The sequence below is a fragment of the Bubalus bubalis genome, chromosome 3, assembly GCF_019923935.1.
Source record: "Bubalus bubalis isolate 160015118507 breed Murrah chromosome 3, NDDB_SH_1, whole genome shotgun sequence".
NCBI classification, from domain to species: domain Eukaryota; kingdom Metazoa; phylum Chordata; class Mammalia; order Artiodactyla; family Bovidae; genus Bubalus; species Bubalus bubalis.
Genome location: NC_059159.1, coordinates 122,655,439 through 122,669,628, shown reverse-complemented (window position 1 = coordinate 122,669,628; position 14,190 = coordinate 122,655,439). Strand labels below are relative to the sequence as shown.

Genomic DNA, 14,190 nt, shown 5'->3' with positions numbered 1-14,190 from the left:
GTCATTTTTCATAAAAATATTTATCTGTGATAAACTGTAACAGGTATAGTACTGTTACTTTTAAGTGAATCAAATAAATATTTTAATACATTAATATTAAGAGCATAAAGGGGGCCTCAGACTTAAAAGTATGAGAACCACTGCAACCTCGTAACTACTCTGGGAAGTAGACAAAGAACAGGTTTAACCTACTTTTTACAGACGAATATACAGGTTTGGAAAAGTTAAGTAACCCGCCCAAGATTCTCAGAGCACTGTTCACAATCCTGACTATGTGAGAGACACCTGGGAGCTTTTTTAAATATCCACTGATCGTTGTGGGAGGGGGCACAGGCACTTTTAAGGTCCTTGTGATTCTCATGTGCCGGCCTGGTTAGGCATCACTGTCCGAGAGATTAACAGGTGAATGTATAATTCAGTTACAGTCTCCCAAACAGCAATCTGACGAATAAGCCTACAAAATATATTTTCTTTTATACTTAGAACACATCACTGTACATCCTGAATCCACACAAAGTTTTTTGTTTGTTTGTTTTTTAATTCTACTTACAGGAGCCTTGCTTTGCCACTCAACAGGACAGTTGTAATCGTGCATGATCCAGGGGTGGTTCAAGAGATTTCTCATAGCAATCCGTTTCTTTGGGTCCACCTAGTGGCCATTGAGAGGTAGCTGGAGATTAACATTTCAAATAGAGAGCATAGAACACCTTTTTCTCCTGAGAACTCAAAATTCATCAGAACAGATGTAAACTTTTATCATCACAAAAATGCTGTCAAAGACCTTAAAATGGCCTTGGAATAAATTCTTTTAAAAAGGGAATAGAAGCAAGAGAACTATAGCAACCAACACGGCTTAGAAGATAAATGTTTAACAAACATGAACTTCATTGGTATGGACATTATTCATGAAGTTCAGTCAATCTATTGTATGATGTAATAGTCTTTTGCTGGAAAACCTATTCACAGGAAATATTCACCAATTTAATATTCAAGCAGCCACAATGCAGGGCATTCACACTGAATATGCAATCTCTACCTCTGGTGAGCTTACAATCACATAGAACAAGTTGAAAAGCATACCTTTCTTTTCCATTTGTAATTTTCAAATGTGAGGAAAGGAAAATTAATCAACACAGATTAAGTTTTGGGGAGCTTAGAAGAAAGGATGAGGTGTTTTCAATCTCATTATGGAGATTTGGTGGTCTGGCCTACTTAATCAAGGTGGGTGAGCTTGAAGTAAATTTTGAATAAAAAGCAGAGATGGCTTAATAGATGGAAAACTGAAATACATAATAATGAAAAACATACTGCACTAATAAGGTACTCATATTTTCAAAGTGTTTCCTATTAATCTCATTTTATCCACATAACACTATGTAGCAGTGAGGACAAGCTCAGAATCCCCATTTTCAGGTCAGAACCAGGTTAGGTGGCATACCTATTGATCGGTAGGGAGGATAACTAGCCTTCAGCACTCCCATCTTTCACCTTCGGAGATCATTACACCAAATCAGTGATTCTTAAATGTGGCCCCCCCAAACCAGCAGCATCAGTGTCATCTGGGAGCTTGTTAGAAATGCAAACTCTTAGTCCTACCCCAGATCTATAGAATCAGACACTTTCCATTTGAAGCCCAGCAGTCTGGGTTTTAATAAGCCCATCTGGCAATTCTGGTACATGCTAAAGTTTGTGAACCACAGCACTAGATCAAGGGCCCACTCAGTTGTACATCAGCTCATTCAAGCATTTATTCCATATCCACTATATATCTAGCATACAAAGAATGGAGCAAGAACTCAGAAAACAGTGGAGCAAGAGCTAATTAAACTGACAATTCTCAAGAAAAGGGAAGAAAAACCAAATCACCAAAGACATATATTAGCTGTCTTTAAAAAAAAAATGTAGGTCTTCCCTGGAGGTCCAGGGGTTAAAACTCCACACTTCTACTACAGGGGATGGGGCTTCGATCCCTAATCAGGGAAGATCCCACATGCCACATGGTATGGCCAAAAAAAAAAAAAAAAATTTGCATTTGCAAAGAAAGCACTAGTAGAGAATATCTGCAGAATAGATATAATGAATAGAATTTTTTAAAGGTGATGTACAAATGTAGTAGCACCACAGACATCTTAAAATCAAATAGCTGCAATAGACTTCTATTATTTAAAAATAAATAACAAAGATTACCTGTAGCATTTGCTGAAGAAGTAGAACACTACTGGGAGAGAGCCACTTTGGAACGTCATATTTCCCTTTCTACAAAAAACAAGAAAAGCATTAAAGAGACTTAGGTTCAATCAGCCTTAACAAAAATTTCTACAGTTAACAACATGCTAGAGATTTACTTCCAAGCTTGAAGACTTCACCCAACTTTAAGACATGGCAAACATATATCTTACAGGCCTTTGGAATCCACAGTATTATTAGTGACCAGAAGTATACACTGTAGTCAATGTTCATATTGCTAAAGCAAATTTTAGTTTATAATCCCAGAAGAATTGTCAGTTGACAAAATTAGGTCACAGAAAAGCATATTTGGTAATTGGACACAGGCTGTGGTTACAAACAGGTCACATATCATCTACGAGGCAGAATTCACTATCACTGAAGAACTACCACTGCATAAAGCCACCCGTTTAGGGAATGGAAGAGACTCAGGAGACAAATGTTTATAACCTGTTAGACATTACAGTCACTAAGTCATCAACCAAAACAAGACTGGGGCTTGCTAAACACTAATACATGTAGAACAGTACCTCTTCACACAGCCTTTCACACACCCCCCTTTCCCAATTCAAAGGAAATGACAGAATCATCTCTCTTAGCAGAGAACAAACTGTTTAATGATGCTAGGACAACAGGTTAATTGTATGAGAAAATTAAGATTGAACTGTAATTCACAATCTACATCAAAATTAATTCCACCCAGATTAAAGAGTTAAATGCAAATACAAAACCATGAGAATACTGAAAGCATCGGTGATTCGTTTTTAGAACCTGTCTAGACATGACAGCAATACCAAAAACTATAAAGATTAACAGATGACAAAATTAAAAGCTGACATTTCTGTACAGCAAAACACAACTAACAAAGTTAATTAACAACAAATTGAGTAGGGAAAAAGCCTTTCCACCTAAATGACAAAAGACTAACCCACTTTATCATGTAAAGAGCTCTCACAGATCACCACCAATCCTCTTCTTCCAACATTTCCCCTTCACAGCAAATGGCAACTCCTCAGGTCAGAAACCTTGGATCATAGGCTTCCTTGGGGGTCCAGTGGCTAAGACTTCACACTCCCAATGCAAGAGGCCTGGGTTCAATCCCCATCAGGGAACTAGATCCCACAGGCTGCAATTAAGAGTTTGCACGCCACTACTAAAGATCCTGCTGGCTGCAACTAAAGAACTTCAATGCCACAGTGAAGATCAAAGATCCTGAGTGTGGCAGCTAAGACCCAGCACAGACAAATAAATAAACAAATATTTTACAAAAACAAGAAGAAACCTTGGACCATCTTTAGCACCTCTTTCCTTCACACTTCACATCCAAACCATCAGCAAATCTACTGGTTCTCTATTTTATCCAGAAACCCCTGACTACCTGCCCCACACCTCCAGGCTCTTTCATCTGATATACTGCAAGAGGCTCCCAGATAGTATTCCAGAGCCCTTCACTGCTCCCCACAGTCTAGTTTCTACTTATCAGCACCAATGTTCTTTCAAAACATTTGGTCAGGTCATGTCACTTCACTATCCAAAACTCTTCAAAGGCTCTCTATCTCACTCAGAATGAAATCCAAATTCCTTACTCTGGCTCCAGGCCCAACTCCTTGCTACCTCTCAAATTCACCTCCTCACTCTCTCCCTCACTCATCAAACTATGATCATGCCACAAGTCAAACACAGGCCTGCCTTAGGTCCTTTGCACACTTTGTTCCCGCCACTATCATGCTTTCCTCAATATCAGCAGAGCTTGTACCTTAACCTTCTTCAGGTCTCCCCTTAAATACCAGTGGTATCAATGAGGTCTCCCCAAACCATCCTTATATAAATAGCATCCTCATGCACCATCATCTCTACCGCCCTTTCAAGGCACCTTCTGTACAGTCCTTATCTCCACTTGTCATACTACATATTTGCTTATTTTCTACATATTTATTTGTTTATATGTCATACTACATATTTATTTATTTTGTGCACACACACACACACCCAGCATATTCATTGTTTAAATGTCATACTACATGTTTATTTGTTTATAAACACATATTTATTTGTTTATAAATATGTCATACATTTGTTTATACATTAGAAAATATTCTAATGTATTCTATTTACATTAGAATATAAACTCTTTAAAAAATCACAGGGATTTTGTCTATACTGTTGACCTAGAACATTGTCTCGCCCTAACATAAAAGGTGCTCAATTAATATTTGTTGAATAAATGAAGAAATAGGATAAAAGCATATACTCCAAAAGAAAATGGACAAAGAATATTCATAATTCCAGAAACAAGAGCTTTTAAATGGTCAATAAACATGATAACATGTTCAACTAATCTAGTAATAAAAAGTAATTAATTTAAACAAAAATATGATCTAAATGGATAAACTTCAAAAAAAATTATCCAATGTTAGAGTTTAGGGGCAAGAGTACTTATATATACAATGAGAGTATAAACATTTCTGAAGAGTACTGTGGAAATACGTATAAAAAGCATTCAAGATCAAATATCTTTGATCCAGCAATTACACTCCTAGCAATTTATCCTAAGCAAATAATTTGGCATAAAAAAGTTATTACTGTTATGAATAGTAATATTCATCACACAATTGTTTGTGATAACTATGGGGGACTAAGGAACATAGTCTGAGAGAATCCAGAGGGTCCCCAAAACTAACCAAAGACAAAATTACCTGAATAAGGATCCTGAATTAGAAATCTATTACAGGTCCAGGGAGATGCGGGTGTTAGGTAGTTAGAATAGGAAAAAGTAGTCCAGGACGGTGGTGGCCAAAGGACAAAGAAGGGAAAAGCCCGGGAAAACAGAACAAAGGAAGGTCCAAGGACGGGAGAAACAAACAGGTGAAACAAACAGCCCTCCAGGCTGGCCCAATTTACACAGGGCAGGCTCAGGGGGAAGAGAAAAAACATTGAAAAAGAGGAGCCAAAATTAAGCCGCGCTGGCCTCTCTTCTCTTCGCATCTTTTGGGTCGGCCCACCCTCATGTCTGGAAAATCCCATGGATGGAGGAGCCTCGTAGGCTCCAGTCCATGGGGTCGCTACGAGTCAGGCACGACTGAGTGATTTCACTTTCACGTTTCACTTTCATGCACTGGAGAAGGAAATGGCAACCCACTCCAGTGTTCTTGCCTGGAGAATCCCAGGGACGGGGGAGCCTGGTGGGCTGCCGTCTATGGGGTCGCACAGAGTCAGACACGACTGAAGCGACTTAGCAGCAGCAGCAGCAGCCCTCATGCCTCGAGGATGTATTTTCCTTTGCTTGCCAAATAAAACTGAGCTGTAACACTGGTCCCTCCGTTGCTTCAAATTTTTGCTGCAGTGAGACAGAACCAAGGAAATTACAAACTCCCCGGACAAGGGCATGCGCACACATGCGCAGGCATGTACGTACATGCACATGCGCACACACGCACACACCCAGCAATAACTGAACCAGGCTGGAACGGTAGAGGCAGGTAGGTGGAGAAGCCATTAACTAGCAGCAGCACTGCATTCTCTGTCCTTATGAACTGTCTAGGACACAATTCTCACAGGAATCAGTCCAGCTTAAAGGTGAGGGGAGAAATGGACAGTACAGATCACTCAGAATCTGAGACCTACATGACAGGCTGGACTTTGATTATGTTAAAGAAACAGTCAAAGTTTCAAAGAAATGTTATCAAGCAATTTATTTAAAAAGAAAAGGTGCTAATGTTAAAGCAACTCAACCTCTTACTCAGCCTCTCTGATGAGAACAGACAGGTTGACCTACAAAGTGTTTCCTAGGAAGGGCATTGAGCTTTCATTTTACAAATGACATTTAATGTTATTAAATTTTTCATTCTCCTTTATCTAAAGAACTCACTACTACCCGGAGATCCCATGCCTATTTATGCCTTGCCAGGGCACCTAAACACATGCCAATGTCAGGTGCTGACAGTTTGTTTCTGAATTGTAATGAGAAGCCTCTAATTCATTTTTCCTTACCACCCTTCATCCACCAAGCACTGAAGGCTCAGTGCTGCCTAGGCTCAGGCTTATTCCTGGGAAGGGGGGATTTGCAGATGCTTCAGCCACCTTGCTGGGACTCAGCATCAAGTCACACAGGACAGGCCGTGACTTGGCTGGCCCCACTCTCTTATCTCAGCTTTTCCTTATTCCTGCATCCAGATGTCTCTCATGATTCAAACCCTGGGTACCTGACACGTTCTCTTTCTTGGCAAACTGATCATTTGCCTGGTAGCTTAAATACCATAGCTTACTCTTACCAGGGTCCCGTAGAAAATAGACACACCCTGGGGTTAGGACTCTACTATCTACTTACACTGATCACAGAGAGTCATGATCTGAGTCTCCAATCACAACCTGCACAGCCTCAAGTGTCCTTTGTCTTGCTCACGGGTCAGAACCTCCATGTACTCCAGAGGGTCTCTGCTCATGCTGACTGGATGCAGAATCATCTACTGCTTACTCTCTGGATACCAACTGCACAGGGTTGAACAATGTCCCCCCAAAACTTAAGTCCACCTGAAATCTGTGAACGCACCCTTATTTGGAAAGAGGGGCTTTTGCAGAAGTAATCAAGTTAAGATGTACTGGGCTAGGCTGGGCCCTAAATCCAAAATAACTGGGGGGTATTCTTATAAGAAGGGGGCACTTGGACACAGAGACACAAACACACAGGAGAGAAGGCCACATGAAAACAGAGGCAGAGACTGGAGTGACACGCCTGTAAACCAAGGACTGCCAAGGATTGCAGGCAAACACAAGAAGCCAGCGAGAGGCAAAAGAGGAGTTTCTCCAGATCCTTCAGAGACACCGTGGCCTGCTGACACCTTGGTTTTAGACTTCTAGTCTCCAGAACTGAAAGAATAAATATCTGCCATTTTAAGCCACCACCTTGTAGTACTTTGTGACAACAACTATAGAAAACTAACAGACCATAAGGGTTTAACTTACTTGCATTACCTCTCTCCTAGCATCACCTACCCACCCAAGGACAATTCTGGTTCCAGATTCCAGCACTTTCTGGTCTGTTCCAACACACAAATAACAGTTCCTAACTAGAACTATGATAATAAATGTTATGCCATTAAATCCCAAAACTACCATCCAAAACACAAGTACTCTTAACTAAAAATAACAGAATTCTACATAAATCAGATATAAAAATGAATTTTCAGACCAAAGAACTGAATAACAAGAGCCACCAGGCTGATTCCAAGTTTCCCTTTGCCTCTTATTTCTCATCCCTTTGATCAACCTAACTTGAATTCATGAAGTCTCTTTTAATAGATCCCCTGTGCTGTGCTATAAGCTAGTACTTATAGAAGCAATACTACCCACAGGTAGGCAGGGAGGACAAGTGAATGAGATGTATGGTGCTTGGTGCACTGGAAACAGGCAGAGCCTGGAGTCATACTCTGCGTTTGAATCCCAGTCTGCGTCTTATCTGCTCCTTGAACCTGTACAAGTTATGTCATTTTTCTGACCCTGTTTCCTAAGAGTAAGCTCTGGAGACAAACTGTCTATATCCAAATGTAGGACCTACCACTTACTAGCTGTGTGGGTGGGCTATGTAACTTCGCTGTGCCTCAGTTTCCTCATCTGGAAAAGAAATACAATAATAGTATCAACTCCATAAACTGCTGCTAGCATTCAATGATTTAATACATAAAAAGCACTTAGCACAGGGTTAGGCACAGAATTAAGAACTCAGTATCTGCTGCTGCTGCTGCTAAGTCGCTTCAGTCGTGTCTGACTCTGTGCGACCCCATAGACGGCAGCCCACCAGACTCCCCCATCCCTGGGATTCTCCAGGCAAGAACACTGGAGTGGGTTGCCATTTCCTTCTCCAGTGCATGATAGTGAAAAGTGAAAGTGAAGTCGCTCAGTCCTGTCTGACTCTTAGCGACCCCATGGACTGCAGCCTACCAGGCTCCTCCGTCCATGGGATTTTCCAGGCAAGAGTACAGGAGTGGGGTGCCACTGCCTTCTAGCTTGTACTATTAAGGCTGCCTTCACTACTATTACTGCTACTACTATTACTGTCTGTGAAACAAGTACAGTGATGCTACTTACAGGGCATTACTGTATGTGGGGTTATTCCACTAAAAGGAATAAAAGAGAATGTATGGGAAAGCACTTGGCAAAGTGGCTTGCACAAGAGGCAATAAATGTTTATTCAATCTGAAATAAAAATAAGTGGGAGATAGGGCTACAAAGTGCAGAGAAATAGAGCAGACCAAAGATGGCATGGCGGCCAAAGCCATACATGCCAGGGTGCTAAATATTCAGTACCGTAAAAACGGCTAGAGTCATTCTGAGGATGCACCTGCCCTCTCAATAGTGCTTTGCCCCATCACAGCTGCCTCAGGATCTCAGGATTACTTGGTAAGAACAAATCAACTACTCAAGTCCTGCTCACATCACCCACCCACTTTCCTTATTTGGACAGAACAGCTCTGTAGAGCACCATCAACAAAGGAAGCATGAAGCCGGTGCCCCAGCACCATGACCTAACATTCTCAGCTTCATCCTCTACACTGAAATAGAGTCCAGAGCTGAGTTCTGCTCCCAGGCTTACCCCAACCATTCATTTGTACACAGTACTCAAAAACACACACAGCACTTGTATACATATTTGACTCCATGCAGTGGGCAGGGATTACCAACCACATCACACAGGTGAGGAAACTACGTCTCAGCCAGGGAGATGAAATACCTACTCAATGTTATAAGGCACTGGTTCTCAACCGAGGGTGATTTTGTCCCCCAGGGGACATCTGGCAGTGTCAGGAGACATTTTTGATTGTCATGATTTGGAGGCCGCTCCTGGCATCTAGTGGGTAAAGGCCAGGGATACTGCTAAACACCCCACAATGCACAGGACAGTCCCCCACTACAAAGAATTATACAGTTCAAAATGTCAGTGGTGCCAAAGTTGAGAAACACTGTGACAGAGCAATAAAGGGGCAGAGATAGTAAACAAAGATTTAATACTTATTGTACAGTACTGTGCTGGAAAATCTAAGGGAGAAATCTAGGGAGAAAGGTTCCATCTTTAAGTACTGAAAGTATGTATCTATAAATGATCAAACAGCAAAGGCCTTAGAGGAACAATTTTGCTGGGGAAGAGCACCTCCACAAAAGGCCCTGTGTCAACCAAGCCTGTGCCCCTTAACCCTGGTTTATATCCAGTCTTTGGAGAATTCTTGTTTACTGAAGAGCTGACCTTGCAAATGAGAGCAAGAAACAGGTAATAGAGGGTGAAACCAATTGGGAGGAAAGAAAAAAGATTTGTGTGCTAGTAAGCAAGATAATCCTGGGAATATCGGTGAGCTTGGCATCGTTCATTTTCCTTACAGTACTAAGAAAGGCAGGCGATCTCTCCAACACATAATAGTCCTGGAGTCAGCTCTATAATTCTAAAGTATTATCTCATAAAGAGATAACTTGCTCATTTCCTTTAAAATTATAAACCATACTTGTTAGAAAGCAATTTTACTTTCAAGCTACTCAACTTTCATTTACTAAATTAGTTATATTTCCTTAATGTTTGTGTACCCAGACCTGGAGTACAGTCATGCTTGTCTTTGAATGCAGTGATAGGGAATGAAGAGAGGTGACATTAATAAGATTAATACTCAGTCTATTAGTAACCATGCTGGAAACTGCAGTTTAGCATTTTGGTTAGAATAGTCAAAAAACACAAAAGCTAAACAAAGTCTGCCTTTTAAACAAGAGTTACATACAGTGTGTCAAATACTGCTGGGTTTTTTCAATCAAACCAAGGACTGAGGGAAGTGCTATTCCCAACTGAGGAATTTTAGAACATTCTAGGCAAAGATACATACTGCATGCAAGTGATACGACACCTTAATTAGATTCAACCAGCAGACTGTATTACACTGTGACTCGGAACAATAGTTCTGAGCCAAGATTACAATAAATTTCAAAATCTATAATGTGTGAAATTAAATTCCACAATAATGCATAAAAGTCCTAATTTGAATCAATTTTCAACTTGCAAATACATGAAAAACTAAAAAATGAAATTCAGAGTAAGAGAAACAAAGAATATACAGTATTAGTAAATAATATTAATTTAAATATTAGTATTGGTATTAATTTAAATATTCATATTAGTAAATAATATTAATTAGGAAGGCTAAATCTCTACTGAACAAGAAGAATTAGATATTTTCTACTCATTGCATGGCAGAAATATTTGATTTACCCCAAATATCAAAACTTGGATCTAACATCTACTATTAGGATATAACACTTTTATGTTATCTTAAGGTAAGTCCTCTCTCCCAAAGGATTCACCCAGAATCCACTACTGCATTCAATAAATAAATAAAAGTAGAGAACATTGAAATTTGTATGTTAGTACTAAATTTGTAGGTTTGTTAGATCCAAGTTTTGACTGTGTGGATCACAAAAAACTATTGAAAATTCCTAAAGAGATGGGAATATCAGACCACCTGACCTGCCTCCTGTAAAACCTGTATGCAGGTCAAGAAGCAACAGTTAGAACTGGATATGGAACAACAAACTGGTTCAAAATTGGGAAAGGAGTATGTAAAGGCTGTATATTGTCACTTTACTTATTTAACTTATATGCAGACTACATCATGTGAAATGCCAGGCTGGATGAAGCACAAGCTGGAATCAAGATTGCAGGGAGATATTTCAATAACCTCAGATATGCAGATGACACCACACTTATGTCAGAAAGCAAAGAGGAACTAAAGAGCCTCTTGATGAAAGAGGAGAGCAAAAACACTGGCTTAAAATAAAACTCAACCTTCAAAAAAACTAAGATCATGGGATCTGGTCCCATCACTTCATGGCAAATAGATGGGGAAACAATGGAAACAGTGATGGACTTTTATTTTCTTGGGCTCCACAATTACTGTGGATGGTGACTGCACCTATGAAATTAAAAAAAGCCTGCTCCTTGGAAGAAAAGCAATGACAAACCTAGACAGAGTATTAAAAAACAGAGACATTACTTCCCCAACAAAGGTCTGTATAGTCAAAGCTATGGTTTTTCCAGTAGTCATGTACGGATGTGAGAGCTGGACAACAAAAAAGGCTTAGCACCAAAGAACTGATACCTTCGAACTGTGGTGCTGGAGAAGACTCTTAAGAGTCCCTTGGACTGCAAGGAGATTAAACCAGTCAATCCTAAAGGAAATCAACCCTGAATATTCATTGGAAGGACCGATGTTGAAGCTGAAACTGCAATACTCTGGCCACCTGATGCAAAGAGCTGACTCACTGGAAAAGACCCTGATGCTGGGAAAGATTGAGGGCAGGAGGAGAAGGGGATGACAGAGGATGAGATGGTTGGATGGCATCACCGACTGCAATGGACGTGAGTTTGAGCAAACTTTGGGAGTTGGTAAAGGACAGAGAAGCCTGGCATGCTGTAGTCCATGGGGTCGCAAAGAGTGAGACACGACTGAGCGACTGAACAACAACTGACCCCTAACTCTTTAAGGAATTTTCTTATAGATATATGCACAATGTACAAAATGACTACTTAGAAACTACTTAAATACCCATTAATCTAGGATTGTTTAGATAAATTAAGGTATATAATTTATCTTTAAAATTTTTTAATTTTTATTTCAGATAAATTAAAGTACATAATTTAAATTAAGGTACATAAATTAAGGCTGGTTTAGATAAAGTACAATACACTGAAATTCTATGAAGTGAATTCTATGAATATATGGAATTTAGAAATATGGTAACGATGACCCTATATGAGAGACAGCAAAAGAGACACAGATGTAAAGAACGTAATTTTGGACTCTGTGGGAGAAGGTGAGGGTGGGATGATTTGAAACATGAATTGTTGACACATGTATATTATCATATGTGAAATAGATAGCCAGCCCAGGTTCAATGCATGAGACAGGGTGCTCAGGGCTGGTGCACTGGGATGACTCTGAGAGATGGGATGGGGAGGGAGGTGGGAGGGTGGGTCAGGATGGGGAACACATGTACACCCATGGCTGATTCATGTGAATGTATGGCAAAAACCACCACAATATTGTAAAGTAATTAGCCTCCAATTAAAAATTTTTTTAAAAAGAAAAAAAAATTCTATGAAAAGTTCTGAGCTGGGTATGAAATGGTATGATTTCCACCACATAGCATTAGAAGACAAGCTAGAGAACAGTGTTTGTGGTATGCTACCATCTGTATGACAAAACTGGGAAAGGGGTAGCATAAAGATATAAAAAAAAAGATTCCTTGTATAGTATAATCTATAAAAAATACATAAAAATCTGATATACACTTTGTAAGGGGTTAAATAAACAACATTATGCCAATAAACTAAAAAATTTAGACAAAATAGACACATTCGTTATGCTCAAAACTGAACTCCTTATCATCCGTGCTCTACCAGGAATCTTCTCCATCTCAGTTGATGGCAATTCCAACTTTCTAGTTGCTCAGGTTACTCCCCTCATCCCATCCATCAGCAAATTACACAGCAATACCTTCAAAAGACAACAGATTAGTTTAAACATATATCCTGACTATGGAGGTGGCTACATGAATCTCTCTGTGTTAAAATCTGTAGAATTCTTACACATAAAATTTTTGTTTTACTCTGTGTTCATTTAAAAATAATTAAACAAGAAAAGACACCTAGAATCCAACCACTTCTCACTACCTCAATGGCTACCATCTCATCTGAAAATCACTACCACATTTCCCCTCACCCATCTCCCTGGCTCTTCTCTTTGCTCCTTATAGCCTATCTCCACACAGTAGCCACTGTGGTCTTGATAAAATCTGAACAAGACCATGTCTGTTTTCTGCTCAGAACCCTCTGGTGGTTCCCTATTTCACTTAAGAGAAAAAGCCAGAATCTTTGAAAGCTACAGAGCCCAAGGCAGTTGGAGCTCCAAGCCTCTGAGACTTCGTTTCTGTGGCTCTCCTACTTTACTCCACTCCCGTGGCACGGGCCCTCTGCTCTCCCTTGACTCCCCAAGGCATCCTTCTACCTACTAGCCTTTGCTCTGCTTTCTCGCCTGAAATATTCTCTGCCTGATGACCATTTGACTAACATTCTCACCTCCTTCTAACCAAACCTTGATTAATCTCACCTCTGACTACCTTATTTAATATTTAATAATGCAACCAGGATCATGGCATCCGGTCCCATCACTTCATGGCAAATAGATGGGGAAACAATGGAAACAGTGGCTGACTTTATTTTTTGGGGTTCCAAAATCACTGCAGATGGTAATTGCAGCCATGAAATTAAAAGACGCTTACTCCTTGGAAGGAAAGTTCTGACCAACCTAGACAGCATATTAAAAACCAGAGACATTACTTTGTCCACAAAGGTCTGTGTAGTCAGATCAGATCAGATCAGATCAGTCGCTCAGTCGTGTCCGACTCTTTGGGATCCCATGAATCGCAGCACGCCAGGCCTCCCTGTCCATCACGAACTCCCGGAGTTCACTCAGGCTCACGTGCACTGAGTCAGTGATGCCATCCAGCCATCTCATCTTCTGGCGTCCCCTTCTCCTCTTGCCCCCAATCCCTCCTAGCATCAGAGTCTTTTCCAATGAGTCAACTCTTCAGGTGGCCAAAGTACTGGAGTTTCAGCTTTAGCATCATTCCTTCCAAAGAAATCCCAGGGCTGATCTCCTTCAGAATGGACTGGTTGGATCTCCTTGCAGTCCAAGGGACTCTCAAGTCTTCTCCAACACCACAGTTCAAAAGCATCAATTCTTCGGCACTCAGCCTTCTTCACAGTCCAACTCTCACATCCATACATGACCACTGGAAAAACCATAGCCTTGACTAGACGGACCTTTGTTGGCAAAGTAATGTCTCTGCTTTTGAATATGCTATCTACGTTGGTCATTAACTTTCCTTCCAAGGAGTAAGCGTCTTTTAATTTCATGGCTGCAGTCACCATCG

General features: G+C 40.4%; 1 protein-coding gene across 2 annotated transcripts in view; it reads right to left on the bottom strand.

Moving 5' to 3' along the window:
• MELK (maternal embryonic leucine zipper kinase) overlaps positions 1-14,190 on the bottom strand; it is a 71,749-nt gene that overhangs the window by 32,981 nt on the left and 24,578 nt on the right. For both annotated transcript variants that reach the window (XM_025281733.3, XM_025281732.3), the window contains 2 exons: positions 2,188-2,256; positions 551-649 (listed from right to left, as the gene is read on the bottom strand). In XM_025281733.3, the coding sequence (XP_025137518.3) occupies positions 551-649; positions 2,188-2,256 (168 nt within the window). The remainder of the gene's footprint in view (positions 1-550; positions 650-2,187; positions 2,257-14,190) is intronic.